Consider the following 23,182-nt stretch of genomic DNA (forward strand, 5'->3'; position numbering starts at 1 on the left):
TACGAAAATTGAAATATAATTTATCAAATTTCATCACCCGAACATCGTCAGAACATATGCAATTGAGATCTCGTTGGAATCCTTATTAAATTATCTTTAATTTGATATATATTTTTTGCGAAAAATAATTTAAATTGAGAGAGTTACGTAAATTTAAAGATTTGAGATGATTTTGAGGAGAGAGAAAGTAGTTAGTTATAATTACTACATAAAGGATTTGACATTAATACCCTTTTAATTTAATTAATAATTATTTAAATTTAAAATATATTTCACTTGACATTATATTAACCACAAGATATTCTAATCTAATGGTTGAAAATTGGTCTCAATTTAAAATTGGTAATTAGTTAGCAATTGATTACATCCCTAAACTACTCCTATATCATTAATATTATGTTACGTAAAATTGTTTTTTTTAATAAAATATTTTACACTTTATGTACATAATTACATATTATATATATACTAATTTTATGTACATAATTACATATTATATGTACATAATTTTATGTATATAATACTACTAATGATTAATAAAATAAAATATACATGTATTAATTTTCATTATTAGCTTTTTAGAGATGGGATTTAATTTTTTAATCTATAAAATTACAATTCACTAACCTGTAACTAATCCAAAATCTGATAAAAGTTATACAGTAAGATTCACGTTCCTAGTTGTAGTAAATTTTGGCTATGGTTTAGTTATCTACCACATAGGATTTTATGCAATCAAGGCTAATTTAGGAGGGTTCATTATTACTCCTATTTAATTAATGACAAGAGGATGAAATAAACAAGGCAGAGATTCCATATTGATTTGGAGAGATTTAAAAACAATTGATTTGTTCATAGTAAAATTGGTAGTAGTAATAAATAAAGATTCATTCAATAATCAATGAATGATTTTAAAAAGCATGCATCTCCTATTCCTAATCCTATGAAGAAAGAGTCAAGGCGGCGTAAGTTAAAATTCATAGTAACAAAATATTGAGGAGCAGATTAGTCAGAAGTGTAAATAAACCAATAAAGTCGTTAACCTACGCCCCCTTTCACCTCTTAAGAAATCAAATTCTTCCTCTCTTTTTAATCGTAAAGTCTTTCAAAAATCTGAAATTCTGCTGAAATCTTCCCAGTAAATTCGCTGAATTTTCTGTTTAGCAATCGATTCGCATCTTCTATTGATTGCCGCTGTGTAAATACGTTGACGCTGGTGCATGCCCGTGCACCCCATAATAGGAGTTGGGAATTTAATTCTTTTTGGTGGGAAAATTAGGGTTTGATTGTTTTAGTCGACAAGGGTGGAAATTGAGATGTTGGAGGCGAACGCTGAGGAGGGATCATCGGGGATTGTGGATGTGATGTTTAGCGCGGACGATGAAAGCGACGATGTTTACATCGATTTTGATTCTTTCTGGGAACTCATGGGCGCGCCCGCTTCGCCTTCGCAGGTTATTTTTGTGGTCATGGATCAGTTTCTACTTACATAATTGGAATTTGCTATATGTGAAGTGTATTTATTGAATGCAATGAATGGATTGGGAGTATAAGTTGGTGATCACTAGCTTTTTCCTTTCTTGAATAGATTAATGCTTCTAAACACTTGCCACTTGGAGGAGTGTGTGATATGGCCGCGCATGATTCTAGCATTACTCTGTAATTGACTTTATTTTATTCGGATTTATCTGATTTGACTTATATTGTGTATTTCGTCAGTGTGTTATGAGTAATTGTGTTTGATGATGTATGTCTAATATTTCTCTACATGCATATCATGTATTAATCTGATTGTGCGGCAGAATTTTATGTTACAACCAACTGAAAATGGGTTTAACTTCCACCGGTTCTTATGCTCTTGTGAAAATCCTTTTATTTTATTTTTCTGAATTTAAGTTTACCATGTTATTTTGGAAGAAGTCGTTTCTATCAGTTTGAGTTCTGTCATCTTAATGGACGATTCTCCTTGTTATATTTTTGTAAAATTGGAGGAAATTTTCTAATGTAAGATGGGGAATTGCTTGGCTTGGTCATGCAATATGTGCAGCATGCTGTTATGCCTTATGCCTCATACAAAGATGAAAGCATAGTTCTTTGGTGAATTAAGTTCCACCTCTTGCAATTGCCATCAAGTCTCCATCTCGTTAACAATTTGTGAAGTGCTTTTGTGACATTGTTTCACTCCAATTCCTCCCATGTTCCATCTCTGTTCTCTTTCTTGTATCTTCTCGATGCTCTCTGTTAGATTACTTGTCTGCTTCGACAATCTGGATTAAATTATAATTTTCGTTGCACTGTTGGAAAATTACTTCACTGTTATAAAGTTTTAGGTGAGTGCGTAAGTTGTGATTCCAGTTGTTGTTAATTTGCAGGGTAATATATTGGAAGACCTATCTTTTATTGATGTCCCACAAGGTTGGTAAGCAGCTGCCTTTATAGATTTGTAAATTTGTTTTGCCATCCATTGATCGATTTTTCTGGGTACATTTAAGGGTAGATGGGCAAATTATTTTAGTGAGATTAAACATTTGGTTTCAAAGTGAAATGATACTAATATTTACTGCATCTTGCTATAAATGCTTCATTTTCCAAGTCCAAATTTATTTCTGATAGGAGTTCAGAATTCAAACGATATATTTTTGTCAAAAGCTGAGATACCAGGATCTAGTGTACTATCACCCTCACACAACTCTGAAGCCTCAGATTCTAGGACTGGAAGTTCAGATGGCATCTCAGGATCTGCAGGAGCTTCTTCTGCTATTGTGGGTGCTGGAATGCGAGAACCTTCTCTGCAGTTCAGTAAAGCTGAGAGCTGCTCTATAACTGCCACTGACGGAATATCGGTCCAAGAAAATGGCCGTTCTGATAGTTTTATAGTTGGTTGTCCCCGGACGCCATCATCATGCAACCAAAATGATGGTGGCAGACCTCCATCTGGGACGTCCAATTCTTGTGACCCATTGGGTTCGTATGGCACCCACCATGTTACTCATGATGGAGAGTCTTATGCTGATATTCACATGAACCATGATAAGGATCTGATTGGATACTCTGGGCTAGATTTTCACTATGAAAGTAAGTCTTGATTTTAATGCTTCATTCTAGTGTTTTTGTTCTATTTGTGCATAAATTATTAAATTTCATTCATCAAGAATATATTTACATATTTTCCAATAAAAGTTACTCCCCCGTCCCAGAAAATAGTGCACACTTTGTCATTTTGGGATGTCCTGCAACATAGTGTACACTTTTCAACTTTCATTTTCTTGACACCTTTGCTTTTTACTTGACTCTAATTTTGCGTACTTATTTACAAAACAATAATTATGGCCCACCATTATCTACATTAACTAACACAAATACAACAAAGTGGGGCCATTTTTCCTCTCACAAAACACTGCCTAACTTCTATTAAAACCCGTGCCACATCAAGGTGTGCACTATTTTATGGGATGGGAATACTAGGTTTTGATATTGTTTGTATATATGACCAGAAACCTATGAAAAAACTAATCATCCGTCTTTTGCTGCAGACAGGGAGGATGTCTCAGCTATTGATGGAGATAGGATTTCTCTGGAACTTTCCCATACGGAGTCCAGTTCTTGTGAAATTAATACAGTCGACATTCCAGATTTTACTCCTGAAAATGGTGGCATGCACCTTTTCGGCTCAGATGGTCAATCCTATGATTCTCGTAGTTCTGGATTTCAATCCTTAGCTTGTGATGGAGGTAGGATGGTCAATGCTAAGGATGAAGGAGAAAATTTTAGCGATGTCTCCATAAATGCAATACCATACATGTATGTGGCTGCTTCTCAGTTTGGGGACCGTACAGCTGAATGTGGGAGTAGTAGAAGTGTTTCCTTAATTGGCCAAGTTGGATTTAGCTATTCCAGAGATATGAATGCATTGCAGGCAGAGACAAAAGATCTTTCTCCTGATTCTTTGTCATGCATCTTTAGCCAGACAGGAGGTGATACCACCAATGAAATTGTTTCTAGAGCATCTGAAGTTGTTGACATGGCCTGTAGGAAATATCATGGGGATTTGAGTAAGCAGCCCGCTGTAAAAAGTATACAATGGTCTCCATCTGGTTCCTTCTCTTCGGTTTCATGTGAGAACTATATTTCATGCAGAGAGGATGAAGGCGAGGACATGCTTTTGGAGAGTGATTTCCTTCCTCAGGGTATGTTTGGTCAGACTAACAACCAAAAAATAGGTATTGTTGCTCGGGATGGTAATTCTGATCTTCTGGTGTCATGTCAACCTGGCTTATGGCCATTAGCGCCAGTTAAGGCAGAAATGAATTGTCAGAAGATGGAAATTGAGGTATCAGAGTTCAACAATCTTTATCTTCCCAACATCAATTACCAAAGGGTTCAAAGTAACACATTAGAGCCCATCAATCTTGATGATGACTCTGATCTTTGTATTCTTGAGGATATGAGTACACCAGCAGTAGCCTCAAAGCCTGTTACAATAAATGAAAAGTTCTTGGCTGCTTCACAATATTCAACATCGATAGGCCCTGTTGACCAGATGACAATGGGGCATTCAAGGCTTAGGCCAAATGATGAACGGGTTATTTTCCAAGTTGCTGTGCAGGTGATTCCATAATTCAGACCTTATATGTTGGTTGCATGTTCTAAAATTTATTGTTATCATATTTGATGTGCCGTTTTAGCTTTTCTGCAGCTATAGTAAATTGTTATTCATGCCTTCCCTATGAAAGTTCGTAGTTAGTTTTTTTGGATGATTGACCATGGTGAAGTTTCGCATATGTTGCAGGATCTTTCTCAGCCAAAATCAGAAGCTATTCCACCTGATGGTTTGGCTGTGGCTCTACTGAAACACCAGGTATGAAGTTCCCTACTTGGTTATTGGCTCTTCCAGGGGTATACACACATCTGATTGGTTTATGATCTGGAGGATTGAGGAGTAGTGACTTGGGTGAAGACTGTTTTTTTTGTGTGTATGTGTGGGGGTGGTGGGGGTGGTGGGGGGGGGGGGGTGGAGGGGGTGTGATTTGTGGGAGATGATGTTGCCTAGAGTTTTTAAGACTATTTTCACTTTGTATCGTCCTCCTTATTCCTTCCTACGATTGAGTTCTCCTTATCCATGAAATGCCCCTTGGCTAGAATTCACTGCTTTACCCATATAAAAATTTGTGCTTATTGGTGTTTGAATTAAAAAGGCTTTTTGGTTTATTATCTTTTTTAAACAATATAGAAATTAAGCTTCAACAGAGACTGTCCAAATGTGTATTCGACGATAGTTTTCTCAATCCCTACTGACTCTAGTTGAGCTAATGGGCAGCGCATTGCTTTATTCTGGATGGTTAACAAAGAGACGAAAGGTGCATGTTGTTCTGGTGGGATTCTTGCGGATGATCAGGTTGCTTTATGGTCTTTTCTTTCTAAAGGGTATATAATCAATCACCGGCATTAACTTTTTATTATATCTGTTCTGCTAGGGACTTGGCAAGACAGTGTCAACTATTGCATTGATATTAAAAGAGAGGTCACCTTCTTTCAAAGCACCGGTAGCTAATACTATGAAACAATGTCAAATGGAGATGTGTGATCTGGACAAGGAAAATGGAGCTTCTGATACTTACAATGGGTGCGAGACTAACATGCAAACAAAGGGTAGACCGCCTGCTGGCACCCTTATTGTATGTCCAACAAGTGTTCTCCGGCAATGGTCTGAAGAGTTGTTCAATAAAGTGACTAGGGAAGCTAATCTTTCTGTTCTAGTTTACCATGGAAGCGGCCGCATTAAGGATCCTCTTGAGCTTGCTAAATATGATGTGGTGATTACAACATATGCTATTGTTAGCATGGAGGTGCCAAAGCAGCCTGTTGTTGATGAGAATGATGATCAATTTGGCACCCCTTTTAATGGATTCTCATCTAGTAAAAAAAGGAAGTTACCTGAAACTACTTCTTCTAATAAGTCAGGTAAGAGTAAGAAGAGTAAGAAACAAATTGATAATGAATTACTTGAAACTATATCTGGCCCTCTTGCCAAGGTTGGATGGTATAGGGTTGTACTGGATGAGGCTCAAACCATCAAAAACCACAGAACTCAAGTAGCTAGGGCTTGCTGGGGACTTCGTGCTAAGCGTAGGTGGTGCTTATCCGGCACACCAATTCAGAATGCAATAGATGATCTTTATAGCTACTTTAGATTTCTCAGGCATGAACCTTATGCTACTTTTAAGAATTTCTGTGAGCATCTGAAGTCACCAATCCATAGGAATCCTACGGTTGGGTACAAAAAACTGCAAGCAGTGCTGAAGACTATCATGTTGCGCCGAACAAAAGGTAAGAATATCTCCATCTTCTAACCGCTCTTGCGTCTAGCTTCTAGTCTATATTTCCCTTGCCCTCAATATCTATGACCAGTTTATTTGCTTTTCACTTTCTCCCCCCTTCTGTTCCTACACTTCTAACTTGCTTTATGTATCTAACAAGTTATCCATTGTCCAAAATTGCATTTGGAGCTATGGACCCTTCCCTGAAATGAGGTTTTGGTGAATTTGATTCTTATGATTTGTTGTTTCATGCGCATGATTGTGGAATTGCTTATTTTTGGACTCTCACAAGTTGCGTGTGCTTTAAACTTACAAAATTGATTTCACCTTATTTTCTTGTGCACTTGATAGTCTATTATACCACCTAGTCACCTACTGCGATGAAGCTGAGCAAGCTTAGCACGTGTGAGTTTATATTTAGAAAAAACACTTTTCCCCATTGTTGTGTAGTTTAATTCTAAACCATAGGATTAGAAATGCAGTGCCCCAGCTAGGTTTTCTGGCTTCTACAAATGTGGATATTTCACATAAATGAAGAAGCATCTTTCTGGAGCGTAATACTATTTTTGTGGTAACTTTGACTCAGGTACTTGTATCGATGGGGAACCAATTATTGATCTTCCACCGAAAACTATAGAATTGAAAAGGGTTGATTTCTCCACGAAGGAGCGCGATTTCTATCTCAGACTTGAGGCTGATTCAAAGGCCCAATTTGCAGTATGTTAACAATACTATCATATGCAATTTTGTCTATAAGTATCTTTGTTAATTTTGTAACTCCTTGACCTCTGTTTCTGCTATTGGCAGGAATATGCAAAAGCAGGGACAGTCAAACAGAACTATGTGAACATATTATTAATGCTTCTGCGGCTTCGACAGGCTTGTGACCACCCTCTTCTTGTTAAGGGGTTCGGTTCTAGTACACAAACGACTTCCTCCATTAACATGGCTATGAATTTTCCCCTGGAGAAAAACATCTTCCTTCTGAATCGTTTGGAAGGCTCTTTGGCAATTTGTGGGATATGCAGTGTGAGTATATAAAATTATTTCTTCTGCTGTCATCAGTTTTTATTTTTAATTTTTTAATTTTTTAAATTGTTGAGTTGTAATGTAGAGGACCCATGACTCGTATGAATCTTATACTGTGAATACATTACAGGATCCACCTGAAGATGCTGTAGTAACTGTATGCGGGCATGTCTTTTGCAACCAGTGCATTTGTGAGCATATGATTGGTGATGATACCCAGTGTCCCTACAAGAGTTGCAAAACTCGCGTTACTTCCTCACACATATTTTCTATCACCACACTACGGAATGCTATATCAGATAACACAAAACAAGAAAATAACCACACCTTCAACTGCTCTGATTCTGAGCTTGCTAAAGTTTCTGGATCTTGTTCATCAAGCTATCCAGAAGGTTCTTCTAAAATTAAAGCTACTATGGAGCTCTTGGCGGGTTTGTCTAAGCCACATGTTCCTGCCTCCACATTGAGTTTCTTAGAGCCGAATGAAGGATGTTCAGATTTGTTGCATGATTGTGACTCAGTGGGAGAGAATGGAACTCCAGACATAAAACATGTTCCTCATAGTTCTGTTAAAGTTGCAGGGGAGAAGGCAATTGTGTTCTCCCAGTGGACAAGGATGTTGGATTTGCTTGAAGATTATTTGAAAAGTTCATCCATTCAATACCGCAGACTTGACGGAACAATGCCTATTTCTGCCAGAGACAAGGCAGTGAAAGAATTTAAAAGTCGTCCAGAGGTTTGTTACTCTTTTGGCATGCTGTGGATTAGTTTAGTCTTTTGCAAGTTTCAAGGTGATGTTTACTCGAACTTTGTGCTAGGTTACTGTCATGATCATGTCTCTGAAAGCCGCTAGTCTTGGACTGAACATGGTGGCTGCTTGCCACGTCATCCTCCTTGACCTCTGGTGGAATCCGACGACTGAAGACCAAGCTATAGATAGAGCACATCGTATCGGGCAGACACGGCCTGTTTCAGTTTATCGGCTGACCGTGAAGGATACAGTAGAAGATCGCATTTTGGCCTTGCAGGTACCTCCTCTCACTTGGAATAATATCATCCCCTTTATGTAATTGTTTGGGTTATGTTGTGACTCTGCTTTTATTCAGGAAAAGAAGAGAGAGATGGTTGCATCTGCCTTCGGTGAGGACGAGACGGGTGGTCGACAAACTCGGCTCACTGTGGAAGATTTGAAGTATCTATTTCAGGGTTGATTAAGACATTTCTAACTGAGTATTCTTTGACATGCTAACATTTTACAGCATTTTGAAAAGCTTGATTGATAGCTAGCATTTACTAGAAAAGATAATTAGCCTTAGAAGAGAGTGCATAGATTTTTGACAACAGATTGTTAATATGTTTACAGAGAAGCAAATCACTTGCTATCTTCTTGTGTATAGCTTTTATAGAGTCCCGTCACATAAACATATCTTTCTAGTCTATGGAGTATATTTTTCCTACTTGTTGGTATTCACTGTTCAGTTACTAGTAAATGTATTCAAACCAAGGAGGGCTGAAAATACCCCTACATCTTCACCAGAACCTAAATACTGAGACCTATTCTTGCAATGAGCTTCATAATAATCTCAGTTATTGTTCCAGAACCACAAATAAATTTGGTAGTGTCTAACTTCACTCCACTTGCAAAGTGGATTATAACAACTGTAAAACTTAAATACTCAATGTCAAACCATGGCTGCTAGCGAGGAATTTCATGCGCATGCTCCAAGGGAGAAAGGTAAATTGAGAAGGTATATTTTTCATTTACTTTCTCAAAAAGGTGATTATACCTTCCCAAAAAGTAATATACTCCAAGAAAAGAAGATAAATTAAAAAGACAAATAAAAATAACTACTACTAACATTTTACCCTTTATACCAAGAAGATGTAAAGATAAAATATACCCTTTCCATTGGAGCATGAAATTTTTTGATAAAAAAGTAAATATGATAGTTATTTATCCCTTTACCCTTCCCTTGGAGATGCTCTAGCTACTGATTACTCATTACAAAAACTACAAAATGCTTCAAAATATTCAAATACCGCTCATTAAATCTATGGCCTAGACAAGTGGAGTTATGGTTACAGAGCGGAATGAATGACCTTTATTCAAACTATCGGGTAATGCCCAGTACTTGAAAAAAAAATCACAACCTTATCCAAACCCGTAAAGTGGGACCCGTCACCCATTTTCCCACCCCTAAAACCGAGTACTTATAATTTTTCATCAAGAGAAGTGAAGGTATGTATAAAAATAATGTGCTTCCTTTAATTGTTATATATAAATATGTATACACTAAGAGTAACACCAAGGTCCCATGGTCTAGTGGTTAGGACATTGGACTCTGAATCCAGTAACCCGAGTTCAAGTCTCGGTGGGAACTTTTTTTTATTCTTTTTGAAATATGATGCTACTACTCATTTTTATTCTTTTTGAAATATGATGCTAGTACTATTCAATTTTTTTTTTCATTCATGTCATATATATCGTCTCCTTTTGAAATATAATGCTAGTACTATTCATTTTTTTTTTCATTCATGTCATATATGTCTTTAATTTATTCTTTTTGAAATATGATGTTACTACTCATTTTTTTATTCTTTTTGAATATGGTACATTCATTTTTGTTTCATTCATGTCATATATATTGTCTCTTTTTGAAATATAAGGCTAGTACTATTCATTTTTTTTTTCATTCATGTCATATATATTGTCTTTAATTTATTCTTTTTGAAATATGATTGCTACTACTCATTTTTATTCTTTTTGAAATATGATGCTAGTACTAATCATTTTGCTACTACTCATTTTTTATTCTTTTTGAAATATGATGCTAGTACTATTCATTTTTTTTTCATTCATGTCATATATATTGTCTTTAATTTATTCTTTTTGAAATATGACGCTATTACTCATTTTTATTCTTTTTGAAATATGATGCTAGCTAGTACTATTCATTTTTTTATCATTCATGTCATATATATTGTCTTTAATTTTATTTTGAGCTTTTCTTCTTCATCTGCATTCTTCTGTTACTTATTTCTATTCTATGGTTTTCTAAGGAGATGAGTTAGAAACTTTCAATCCCCTGTTCTGTTTAGATGGTGCCATCTACAAGACTCATGAAAATATAGTTCAATATGCATAGGCTTTGGAGGTGGTTTGCACTTTGTATTCTGTGAAAAATGTACTAACAGATAGAAGCCTAGCACAACTCTGTGCATAGCAACTGAAAAACATGAGAAATGAGAATGGAGGAAAGAAGAGTAACATAAATTTTGAAGACATAAGAGTAGAAGTAGAATGAAGATTGTTGGAATATAATGAATGAAATGTAAATATGAGATGATTTCAGTTTCAATCACATCTCTCCTCCAACCACCTAATAACATCAGCACGAACAATCGCAACATTCTCATCAGTTTCCCCAAAAACAAGAGAGTGCATCATCCCCTCATAAATCTTGATGCTCTTGTCCTCACTCCTCGCCAATTCATACAGCTCCCTGCTCACCTCCGGATCCGTCACCACGTCAGCATCTCCGTGCATCACCACAAACGGAATCTCCACATCCCTCAATCTCCCACTCACGTACTCCGTAACCCTAATCAGCTCCACCACCGTCCCCAATCTCGGCTTCCCTCTATACCTCATCGGATTCATCGCCGCGATCACCTTCTTCTCCCCCACCTTCACCGATTTCTCAAGCAAATCCGCCGTCGGCACCACCGCCAGCGTCGGCGCGAACCTCGCCACCGCCGTCAGGATCTCCGGAATCGGCCACCTGGGCTTCACCTTCTCCGAGATCTTGCACATGGGCGCCATCAAGATCGCGCCTTTGAAAAACTCCGGCCGCTTGAAATGCATCAGCAAGCAGATGGCCCCGCCCATGGACTCTCCGTACAAGAATTTTGGGGGTTTCTCCAAAATTGGATCTTGGGCTATGGCGAAATCGAAGAAGGAGAGGGCGTCATCGACGACGACGTCGACGTTAGGGACGTAGGCTTTGAGGCCTTGGGAGCGGCCGTGGCCGTGGAGGTCGAGGGCGAAGCAGGCGAATCCGTTCTGGGCGAGGAAGATTGGGGTGGCCTGAAAGGTCCAGCTGATGTCATTGCCATAGCCGTGGACCATACAGATGACGCCGCGTGGAGCCCCGGCCCCGGATTTGATTGGCTGCCATGATTTGGTGAATAGGGTTAGCCCACTGCCTGCTTTGTAGTAGAAGTTGCTTGATTTGATTCCCTGTGCTTTGTAATACTCTTCTTCTGGAGTTTCTCCCCAGTAATGAGGTACAGCCTTTTCTTCCTCCATCTCTCTCTATTGGATTCTTTTTTTCAATCAAAGTTGCTTCCTAGAAAGTTCTGACCAGAATAATGTGGTGGCAAACACCCCTTACTTTTCTTTTTTCGTTGTTGCCGATGTGGGGGATTTTGACATTGTGGGGGTTGTTATCATAAATATTTTACAATTTGTTTATTTATTTCTCCATGACTTATGGTCAACTGCATAAAGCTTATTTGCTGTTTGGGGGTTTACATAAACAGTGAAAATTAAAGGTAATGCACACTTAGTCAAAAATAAGGGGCCAGGCTAATTAAAGGTGCTTTTGATTATTTCATTATGAATTCTGTTATTTACTCTGTTTTACTTTCATTATTCTTGGATTAGTCTTCGGTTTAATTGGTTTGAAAAGCTGTAACAATTGAAGGGGATATTTTCATTTTTCACACGTTTTTATTGTTTCTCCTCTACTTTTGTTGAAAACTTGTACTATTATGGACTTTTTTCCTTCAAAATCCAGAAAATCTTATGCTGTGGAGGAACATAAGTTGATGTATTGAGAATCAGGCTACTCAATAAACATGATTGGTTAGTCGTGAATAAGCCATGTGACGTCCTCAAATATATTATTCCTAGATGCATATGCTGATAAATTTATCATTTTCTACCACTAACCAAGGCGACATATTCATCCATGATAAGAATAAAGGATAAAGCAATATAGCAAGAACACCTTCCCACTTTTTGAATGGAGCACTTTTGACTGAGATTACAAACTTTTACACATCGGAAACTGGATAGAATTATATACTTGCTCGATTAGTAGTAGCTGCAATGAAGTTTCAAAAAAGTAAACATTCTTTTATAGAAGTGGATTAGGCATATCTCAAAGCACTTTAGGCCTTTAGAAAAGAAGGGTTTGTTAATTCTCTCGTATGATCTTAGTCTGCCATGGTCTAGGTAGTGTTGCTATCGATTGTTGTCCTAATCAAAGCACCAGCAGGATCAAATTTAATCCCGAATCAGTGTTGATGAAGTAATAACTTACATAGCCTAGATTCTGCCTCTAGAAAAATTGATTCTTGAAATTTTTCTTGAATATTTTGCTTGGTTGGGATAATATAGTTCCAGTTGTTTGTGCCGTCCAAAGCTATATGCAGTGTGTAGGAAATTGACTTGGAGATGAGACTAAACGACTTTCACGTTTCGAAGACAGGCAAGCAGGCCTAACAGCAGCAAAGACCCATCCATTAACTTATACCTTACAGGCATAAAGTGAAAAAGCTCATGAATTGCAGATACATTACTATCGGCCACCAACGGCGTGGGGTTGCCCCATCTTTTCAAGTCACATTTTCATCACATTTCAACTTTTTAATTCTTAAAGTTTGTTTCGGTGTTTTGGAGCCTAGCTAACATATTCGGCTATAGCTACTCTGCTATATCATCTGTGGTATATAAAAAAGATGAATGGCCAACGAAACTTCTTTCCCAACCAGTGCCATGGTTGACTTGAGAAAAAAAGGGCCTTAGTTGGATGTAGTGCCACCTTTATAGTATTTCTCTCTCTCTCTCTCTCTCTACCTGATTTAGAATGTGCCTTAGAAATTTAATGAGATGTAGAACTTGGAGGGGTTTTATTGTAATAAATTACAAATAAGAAAAGATGACAGTAAATTATTCAGTTTGTTTGTTTCTTGAACAGATCACAAGATAGCTCTTTCAGCAAAGAACTTTACATGATATTCCACTTGACGGCTGCATAGGTTTTGTAATTAAGATAAAATTCTCAAGGTTTGTCTCAAAAAGAGCCATTTCTTCCCTTTTCGGCTCAAATAAAGACTATATGACAGCACACTTGATGATGAAGGGGCAATGCTAAATCCATTAGATTTTGTCTCCCATTCTGGCATCCACGATTCTCAATACTCAACACATGGTCATCCATGATATGTGTCTGCACGATACAGATAGTGGCTTCATGCTGCTTGTTGGGAAAATTAATTTAATTAGTTTAGTATGCTTATTGATGTGTACACCACAAGCTTGATTTAAAACCTATAGAAATATAAAATGTCATGCATATAATAACATCTTGCACTACTTGTGACTGTAGTTTATTGAATAGATAGTCTGTTAAGTAAGGATATAGTACATTTCTCGAATTAGATTGTGGAATTCATCTGTGGTTCTGAGCTCACACCTAAGAATATGCTCCACTAAATTAGTTTCTTTATGCTCCAAGACTATAATACCTACCATATTCGGAACCAACGTGAGAACTCATTTTGCTACACACTTTTGGAACAGTGTAGTCAAGAGTTGCCTATGACAATGCTGAACTCACATTTTAGTGTATCCGCACTTACTTAACTGAAGCCAAGTTCTTAGTGCTCTCTATATTTTAAGAAACTTATGCAGATTACCTTTTCTGGGCATTTCTTTGATATGAATTATAGAGGTAACCTGCTAATGATGCACATCTATGTCAGGCCACTACTATATTTCAGATTTATGCTAATTTGACATATAGAGAGGATGGTCTTAGGAGGATTTATTATTATAATTATATAGTTTCCTGTATAAATTGCACTTGGCAATTTTGTTGAATTTATTTATTCATTACAGATGTTCTCCTTCTCATTTTTCAACTAAATCAAGTTGAAATCCAACTCATGGTCCACATCCAAGTTGGCTGTTGCAATCATACAAATTCCATCACCTTGATTATCAGAAGATAAAGCCACACACCATAAGGTTCGCCACAATCTTCTTTTCTTTCTTTCTTTTGATGATGAGATTCCAAAACAATAGGTCAACTTTTATCTACACACTGCTCACACATACCACTAATTGAGAATATATACTGAAATATCATTTCACTTGCCACTTTGATGAAAAAAAGAAAAATGATTACGTGGTCAATATATGGAAAAAACAGCGCATGCTGCAAAAATCCGTCCCCGTTCAAATCTGATCCTCCTATTCTCTTTGTAATAGTAGCTTGATGTCACTGAAATTTGTACCTTGATTTGAATGATCATGATGTCATCATCACGCAAAAAGAATGGTTATGTGACTTTCTTTGACTGCGTGCTTCAATGATAGAGAGAGCCCATCTAATATTATCAAACTGTCAATGATTTTGCTTTGATTTGTTCATGTGATGTAGCATCAATTAAATCTCATACTATTTCAGATTCATGCATGTTTAGTCGTAGCTCCTATGCTTACAGGCTTTGTCATCTTATCTAGTTCGAACTTATTAGAAACATCAATCAGTGAAATATTTTATGATTTAGAAATTAAGGGACTTGGGAGCTTGGGAAAGAACTTCAGCCATCATGTCAGTGATGCCTTCTACTAATGGTTATGAAATACTAATACTGTTTGGCTGTTTTTTCATCTAGACATTAACCACACACCCACACCTTTTACACATGTAGGCAGTCAAATTAATAAACAAAAGAATGCATGATTTTCAGTTAAAGCAAGTTCTGAGAAGTTGAATACGACTGTTGAAGAACAAGATTGCACTCTAGAAGAATATTGACTAATACAATTTGGAAATGTTTAGTTTAATCTTGATATATATCCACGTGAAGTTGATCCAACAACCCAAATGTAAATGGAGGCTCCACTCTAATTGGTGCTAGTTTAGCTATGTAATAACCTGCCTAAATTCATGTGAGAGGCCATAAAGTAATTGCTGACGAATTAAAAATGCTGTGTGCCACATAGAATATCTCACTAAAGACAATGTGACCACTCTCATTGTTTGTTAAACACATGTAATCCTCTATGTATAAATAAACATGCCAGTTTGGCATATTTTATCTCATAACCATCTCTGGATTGGTAGTTGATATCTCAATGGATATCGCTCTAAAAGTGCTCTTTGTCCTCTCTCTGAGTTTGGTTTCTATGAAACCTTTAGCCGAAGCCAGATATTGGCACTGGTCTAGTGAAATAAAATTCAATTCTTCATCAGCCACTGAGGATCTTGTAACAAATCTTCCAGGCCAACCTAGTGTAAATTTTAAACATTATGCTGGCTATGTCACAGTGAATGAAAACAATGGAAGAGCACTCTTCTACTGGTTTTACGAAGCCACAACTCACGCTGATGAAAAACCTCTAGTGCTGTGGCTAAACGGAGGTAAGAGGGCTAAAATTGCCTCATAATGTTTTAGAATTCAACAAGCATGCATCACACATATGTATGTTATAATCTTATATAAAATCTTGAGGGTGCCAAGGTCTTCTAGAAGTGTCGTAGTTGTTTTATTTGCTTGTAGCATGGGATGCATCCATTTGATGCAGAAGCATGAACGCTAGGCACATTTTCATCTGTCCTTGTCAACCTAATATCAATCTTTTAACCATATTTTTTTATTTAAATCTATCTAAACAAAAGATATAAGCAGTTTCCGTTCTATGCCGTTTCTTAAGGCAGAGGAATCATCGTACATAAGTTTTGCTTCCCTTTAAATTGTATGGTTCAAGGTTGTGGTTGTATGTTCCTTGTTATTTCACTTTTACCTTTTTCTACTACCGTATTTGCTGCTGATATCAGGTTCTATATATCTTCTAGGTCCCGGTTGTTCTTCCGTGGGATATGGAGCAACACAAGAAATTGGGCCTTTCTTTGTGGACAGCGATGGGCGTGGCTTGAAATTAAATCCTTTCTCATGGACCAAAGGTTTGATTTTTCGTTTTCTATGTTTCCATTATATAGCAAGAAGAAATATTCTCATCAGATCTAAGGCAAAACAAACTGGATATTTAGCATGTTAATATTACCTACCAAAATATAGGGATTGAAAAGTTATTTATGTATCCTGTTTGATGGTACAGAAGCCAACTTATTGTTCCTGGAATCTCCAATTGGTGTGGGCTTTTCATACACAAACACTAGTGGTGATTATGATAGGCTGGGTGATGACTTTACAGGTAAACCTTACTGTTATATTTTACTGTAAATCTGGTCCCCATTTGGCTGACTGTATAACAAATTTTATTGGACTACTTTTTCCAGCAAATGATGCATATGCTTTCCTCCACAACTGGTTCCTCAAGTTCCCGTCATATCAACATCGAATATTTTATATAGCTGGAGAGAGCTATGCAGGTATACTTATGCTCGATTTCCAGCACCCATCTCTGTAAAAATCTGGTCTGATCTCATGTGTGTGTTTGATCAGGGAAGTATGTTCCTGAGCTGGCTGAAGTTATTCATGATAAGAATACAGATCCCTCTTCCTTATTCATTAATCTCAGAGGCATACTGGTATTTAACCTTTGGAATTTCTATTATTAGTAAAAAATAAGAAAAAGTTACACTGAACTACCTTTTTCCTTGTTAGCTGGGTAATCCGGAGACACACGATGCTGAGGACTGGAGAGGCATGGTGGACTACGCCTGGAGCCATGCTGTGGTCTCGGATGAGACCTACAAGACCATTATCAAGTCCTGCGATTTTTACAGTGATGACACGTTGAACAACAGCGACTGCTATGCTGGCTGGGACGAACTGCTTACCCAGTATGATGAGATAGATATGTACAGCCTTTATACATCAGTGTGCATAGCAAATTCATCTGGTTTATCAAGTCAGCTCAAAGCCAGGAGGTCTTCCAAGATGGTAAGTATTTATTTTCTCTTGATTCAACTATGAAAAATAGATGGCCGGAAAAAAATGATCTTACGTGTGTAGATGCCGAGGATGATGGGTGGTTACGACCCGTGCTTGGATGACTATGCCAAGTTTTACTACAATCAACCCCAGGTTCAGAAGGCCCTCCATGTCTCTGATGGAATCAGTCTCAAGAAATGGAGCTTATGCAAGTAAGCTTCAATTTTTTTTTTTATTATTTGAGGTGCACTCCTAGTGATGACGTGCGGACAGATCACATTTCTACAGCTTGGTTGTCACTTTTCTAGTTAGAGGATAGAATAATAAATATCACTTTTTCACATGATAATTGTGAGTTTGAGGATGTCTTCATGCCAGGTAGGGTTGGTTTCTGGACACTGACGTGATGTTCGATTGTGCAGTATGACGGTGTTTCATAACTGGTATGACACGAAGAAATCTGTTATTCCGATATACAAGAAGCTCATAGCTGCTGGCCTCCGGATATGGGTGTACAGGTATAGATATATAGACAGATGCTTCTTGTTAACATCTGATTTTGTTGGAATGGTTAACGTTAGTGAGAATTTGGTTTTGGCGTCAGTGGTGATACCGATGGCAGAGTTCCTGTTCTGTCGACGAGATACAGTTTGAGCTCGTTAGAACTTCCGATTAAGAGGGCGTGGCGACCTTGGTACCACGAGAAACAGGTACGAGGTGTTTGTTATTTCCAACAATTAAACCTTTAGGACGATGACTGTTCGTGATCTGGATTCGATTCGATTTGATTTGTAGGTTAGTGGATGGGTGCAAGAGTACTATGGACTCACATTCGCCACATTTAGAGGAGCAGGACATGCTGTGCCCATATTCAAGCCCAGTGAATCCCTTGCTTTCTTTGCCTCCTTTCTTGCAGGAGAATCTCCACCTTCTCAGAGATGGAATTGAGCATTTTTCTACTTAATGTATCCAGTCATATATTATAATTCTCCATATATTAAACTACATGATGCAAAGATTGGTCAAGTCTTGGCACTTTTGCTACTACAAAAATTTACATTACTCAAATTATTATATACTAGCTACTAGTACTGTAGTACTACTCTTTCTTATCAAATTCTCGAGTGACTCTTTTCTAGTTAGTGGACAGTTATAAAAAAACATAACTTAGATTAGTGGAGGTTGCTGTAGTGACATAGTTATTGGCTTATCATGCTTTTCTTTTGAAGGGTCCATTCATCATGATTTATTAGACCAGAATAATTGTCTATACGCGGCAAAACTTGAATGGTGAATCAAACATCAATTATATATCTGTTGAATAGATTAATCATGATTGAAGTTTTAATTAGGCCATAAAGCTACTAATGAAATATTACTGTATACAGATAATATAAAAACATACAACCATAAGATAATGAGCGTGAACTATAAAACCTAGCCCACTCTTGGAGACTTTTGACATAAAAGTGAAATACAGTGGCTAAACAATATTAGAACTACACATACATTTGATATTAGTCCCCAAATACCAAACTTATTCATGATAACATATAAATGAAGTGTAGTAGATCATTAAAGTGGCAAGCCGAAGCCGGTGAGACGCATATTACATCTTACGGGAAGGTGCGGTAGTTTTGGTGAGGGTGCAAGTTTGATATAATCGGTGGTGTGTAGTGGTGGCTTTGAGTGGGTGTGATCGCGAGTGGAAACCTTAGACTTGTCGTTGTTTTTGAGCGAGGGAACAACATTAGGATCGGAAACGTTGGACTTGTCGTTGTGTTTGAGGGATGGAACGGCATTAGGGTTGAAGGGTTTTCGATGAGTAATGGGAAGGTAAATGGATTTGTTTATATCTTGCATAAGTGCAGTCTCACTGTCAAAGAGATTGGCTGAGTTGAAGAACATCTCAAACACCTTCATGCAATATAAATGTGTTTGCTTGCAAGATTTACTCATCATTTCTTCATCAAATCTGTCTGAGAACACAAGTTGCAACAATTCTTTCTTTTTCAGCTCAAGCATCTCTTTCACATGCGCTACTGATTCTTCGATGCCACTGTCTGGATTTTGCTGCCAGTGGAGCATCACCAAGTTCATTTTTCCATCAACCACTTCTTTCTGCATATGTTCATTAAAATTATTCAATGTAGGAAATAAAGAGATCATCTCATTAGTTAGTAAAATATGTGAATAATTACTTGATAACTCTGCATGTCGTTTGATAAACGTGCGACAGCCATGAGCAATTTGGTGATGTTTTGGTATTGAAGAGGGTTTGCATTTGGGTTGAAGAAATTAGCGGTGGCTGGAAGAGCTATTGTGTGTACTGCAATCGACAGCATCCCGGTTTCTAGGTATTCATCCATGGCCGGTGTATACCCTGTCACACTCCATCTTCTCTCGACCATCCACGACATGAAGCATTCACGCCACTACCACATAAGATGTTGTTATGTACTGAACACATCCCTAACAATATATACTCAAAAGTGAACTAAAATTCTTGTGTTACACCAAACTTACAAGTTGTTGCAACTTGGGAATAGCCATGCTTCTTTGTTGGGGCTGGCAAGTTTCTACCATCTCTTTCACAAACTCATCTACTGCCTCGAATATTGTCTTGCTATGGCCCTCTAATCCTTCGCCCTCCCATCTACAAATGAAGGGATTCATAAGCACTTTACTAAGTACTTATTCTTCTGCAATCCATGAGCACAAAGTGCTTCTACACTTATTTAAGTGTAAGCACTAAGTGCTTATTCTCCTACCCGCCCATGAGTAGTACGCAGAGCACTTGTGGCTCGAATACGGTTATAGAGGTTAGTTAACTAGAGGAAAGAGTGACATTACCTTTGAACTGCATCAGTCAAAATTTCCAAGTCAGGTAAAGAACCTTCCATGTCATAAAAGTCATCAGCAACTGTGACAATTATGGTGGCCTTTGAAAGAAGCAATCTCATGACTGAATAGTGAGGAAAGTGAGAGCAAGAAGCAATTGCAAAATAGGTATAAACTGTCTTCTCCCTTCCAAATCCCATCTCACTAAGCCTCCGTTTCTTCGACCATCTAAACATATATATATGCAGGCATATGTTCCTCATTAATAATTGTGAAATCGAAATGAATCTCATTGATATATATATATATATAGGAATGAACGAGACTAACCCTTTAAGATCCTCTAGTTCACGCATATATATTGACTGCATAAATTCAAAATTTTCAACAGCTAGTTGCATCAGCTTGTTATTCTCAAGGCAGGACAACCTGTTTATAACCAAAGTAGGCAGCATTATTATGACTTATAATATTAGTATGTAACAATTAATGAAAATAGATACCTGTAGAAAGAGGCCTTCCCAATCCATAAAGGGCTGCTTTTGTTTTCTTCAATCCACTTTCTATGATAAAGACGATCAAGACGAGCAGTCCATGGAACATCCACCTCATACTTGATCTACTCGAATAGATAATCGAAGGCGATGAGATGGTGCAAGAAAATTATAGTATAATGAATTAGCTGCATCTTTATATATATAAACATGTAATGTACCATATTTTGAAGTCCTTTTGAAATCAACAAGTTATAATCTCTATGCCTGGTCTTAGAATTTTGGAGCAATTTAGTAGCAAATTTTCTTGCTTTATCTAATTGGTGCTCTCCAGGATATGCTAAATCTGTTGCTCTGTAAACACTGTACATTGCAGTGATGAAGTGTTGGCTGTTTTGTTCCATATACTCCATTGTTTCCGGTTGATGCAAAAACCAGCAGAAGCTTTCTGTTTACAGAAGTGGTATTAATAAGAAATAAATAAAAATATATATACCGATTGAAACTCAAGTGCTGATTCATTAAGGTAAAGTACCTGGATCAACGTCGTGTCCGTGCATCCGGAGAAGCCGGAAAGCCATTGCGTCTTTAAATAACTTCAATGGGAAACTGCTGTTCGAGTCTGATTTGGTATTCTGCTGACTTCTAAACAAACACAATTAATACGATGATTTAGTCAATATATCAGTTATGATGTTCGATTCGTTAGACAATATGGTAGTTAGAAACGGGATTAGTACCTATAAATTTGAGCAAGCAGCAGCTTAATATCTTGATGAAAAAGGGGAGCTAGGCCAAGTCCTTGCACGTGGTCCACCAACGACAGTTTTATCAACTCACCATCCACAGGATATTTTGCAGGTACTGCAATGTCATTACTTTTCTTTTTAATTACTGAAAATATTCTTATGGACATATTACTTAGCCATAAGTGGTTAGATTAAATAAAGTACCTCCATTGGGAAATTTGTGAATGAGTGATTGCAGATATTTGAGACAGTCCATATTCTGGGTGGACATAAAGGCTTGAGCAGTGGCAGCCGGCGACTGAAACAGCGAGCCATCACTGCTCAAGTACCGCTTCACCATTTCTTCGTGATCAAAATGGTAAGTAGATGGGAATGTCTCCAAGTATGAAAGGAGTGGCGTAAAGCAACGCTGTGCCTCGTCTCCAACTAGCTCTTCCCTGCAATTCCACCCATTTTTTAAGTTTTAGTCTAGACTTAGCTTCGGCCTTATTAGCTAATTACCACCTCATTTAATTCAATTCTAGCATGCATTTCATGTTGAGTACAAGTAAGCTATAATTAAAATTAGGCATGCATTTCATGTTGAGAACGTTAATAATTACAATTAGGCATTTCGTACGTACGTTTCAAGAATATGTTGGCGCATGACGAAAATGTGAGCTATGACTGTGACTAATCCATGAGGGAAAACAAGAGGAAGCGCGTGCGCCTCCGCCAGCTCAATCATTGCCGGAAAAGCCAGCACAAACCACCGCGGCAAGTTCTGATAGTTTATTTTGAGAAGTATCTCCGCCTTCGACTCAATAAACATCAACCCTGCATGAATACTTATAAAAGTGTCACAAACTAAGTTACTTAATTCAATCTAGCCTAAAGTTTTTGGACCATTAATTTTTTTAAGTAACCATTAAATATGAACCAAAATATATTGTTTAGACAAACATACGGGACCAATTTTGAACTTTAGTCTTTTATATAGATAAATGAGATAAAAAATACCTGATTCAATATTTGGATGGGCAGGGTCCCACATTTTGAGAGCAATCAAGCAAGCAAGGGTAGAGGGGAGAGCATCAATGGTGGGAATTCCTTCTTCATTGGTTTCTCCCCAAAACCCACCTTCATTCTGGTTTTGGATTATCCAATTCAGAGAGTTGGAAAACATGGGAATTTTGTGATTATTTAGGTTGGGAATCATGGCAAGCCAAGCAGTGTCATAGGCTGAGGGGGAGACAAATGCATCACTATGGCTAAGGAGGTTATAAAAAATTTCATTTTTCACTTGGCTAACAAGGGACTCGATTGATAGCAGCGACGACTCCATTATAAGATATATTTGCCTCTCACTTAACCTTAATTATTTCTACTTAATTTGGACCGCACTGCATCATGACATGTATTCCACGGATAGATCTATTTATACTAGAATAGTGATGGGGACATAGTTTGAATAACCTGGACACAACAAATTAATATTGAACTAATAGTGGAGAACGTTTGACACGTTTCCAAATATATAGTACGAAGACGGTAGCTGTTTATATTTCGTGGCCTCTATATTGTAGGATTGCCCTAAACAATTAGGTTACACTACCAAGAAACATGGAATACGCTTCTCTTCCCGTTGGGACGGGAGTTAAGGGATGCTATTGCAGCCATCCCGTCCCACTGGCCGTCCCTTGATGGAGAGCACATTCCTTTCTGAAGGGACTACCCGGCGGGGAGAGTGGAACTCCTTGGTCGTGCGGGGATGCTAACTCGACCCCCGAGTGACGTCGTTTTAGTTGTTTAAAATTTGATTTTTTTAAAATATTTTTTAAATCGGAAAGAATTGAAA

General features: G+C 37.6%; 4 protein-coding genes and 1 non-coding gene across 12 annotated transcripts; 3 read left to right on the forward strand and 2 right to left on the reverse strand.

Annotated features, from left to right (window-relative positions):
- Nucleotides 1–1,012: 1,012 nt before the first annotated feature.
- LOC125213200 (helicase-like transcription factor CHR28) lies at nt 1,013–8,803 on the forward strand. Of its 8 annotated transcripts, none has more exons than XM_048113598.2 (12): nt 1,013–1,454; nt 2,373–2,415; nt 2,614–3,075; nt 3,534–4,606; nt 4,790–4,858; nt 5,318–5,395; nt 5,475–6,327; nt 6,904–7,034; nt 7,125–7,346; nt 7,477–8,082; nt 8,165–8,374; nt 8,453–8,803. In XM_048113598.2, the coding sequence occupies exons 1-12, from the start codon at nt 1,317–1,319 to the stop codon at nt 8,555–8,557; spliced, it is 3,990 nt and encodes a 1,329-aa protein (XP_047969555.1). In that variant the 5' UTR covers nt 1,013–1,316; the 3' UTR covers nt 8,558–8,803. The 8 variants fall into 8 exon arrangements, with proteins under 8 accessions (XP_047969555.1, XP_047969556.1, XP_047969558.1 ...); XM_048113599.2 differs by having other exon boundaries at nt 2,650–3,075; XM_048113601.2 differs by having other exon boundaries at nt 2,698–3,075.
- An 852-nt stretch (nt 8,804–9,655) lies between these two features.
- On the forward strand, nt 9,656–9,727 carry TRNAQ-CUG (transfer RNA glutamine (anticodon CUG)). The gene has a single exon. It is a non-coding gene; the product is annotated as a tRNA-Gln (tRNA).
- Nucleotides 9,728–10,590: 863 nt separating this feature from the next.
- Nucleotides 10,591–11,790, reverse strand: LOC125213478 (alpha/beta-Hydrolases superfamily protein). Its single transcript, XM_048114049.2, has one exon. The coding sequence runs from the start codon at nt 11,653–11,655 to the stop codon at nt 10,702–10,704; it is 954 nt and encodes a 317-aa protein (XP_047970006.1). The 5' UTR covers nt 11,656–11,790; the 3' UTR covers nt 10,591–10,701.
- A 3,313-nt stretch (nt 11,791–15,103) lies between these two features.
- On the forward strand, nt 15,104–18,574 carry SCPL31 (serine carboxypeptidase-like 31). Its single transcript, XM_048114046.2, has 10 exons — nt 15,104–15,784; nt 16,220–16,327; nt 16,483–16,578; nt 16,664–16,756; nt 16,830–16,915; nt 16,992–17,270; nt 17,343–17,473; nt 17,684–17,779; nt 17,866–17,971; nt 18,057–18,574. Exons 1-10 carry the CDS (start codon nt 15,499–15,501, stop codon nt 18,207–18,209), a joined length of 1,434 nt encoding a protein of 477 aa, XP_047970003.1. The 5' UTR covers nt 15,104–15,498; the 3' UTR covers nt 18,210–18,574.
- A 49-nt stretch (nt 18,575–18,623) lies between these two features.
- Nucleotides 18,624–22,737, reverse strand: LOC125209176 ((E,E)-geranyllinalool synthase-like). The gene is made up of 12 exons (XM_048108788.2): nt 22,345–22,737; nt 21,969–22,161; nt 21,550–21,782; nt 21,337–21,460; nt 21,132–21,241; nt 20,818–21,044; nt 20,606–20,721; nt 20,433–20,531; nt 20,115–20,330; nt 19,788–19,917; nt 19,463–19,696; nt 18,624–19,382 (listed from the first exon to the last, which is right to left on the reverse strand). The coding sequence occupies exons 1-12, from the start codon at nt 22,667–22,669 to the stop codon at nt 18,837–18,839; spliced, it is 2,553 nt and encodes an 850-aa protein (XP_047964745.2). The 5' UTR covers nt 22,670–22,737; the 3' UTR covers nt 18,624–18,836.
- Between the last annotated feature and the right edge of the window lie 445 nt (nt 22,738–23,182).

Source organism: Salvia hispanica, chromosome 3 (assembly GCF_029641045.1).
Source record: "Salvia hispanica isolate PSC_SH4W2 chromosome 3, Shi_PSC_v1, whole genome shotgun sequence".
NCBI lineage: Eukaryota > Viridiplantae > Streptophyta > Magnoliopsida > Lamiales > Lamiaceae > Salvia > Salvia hispanica.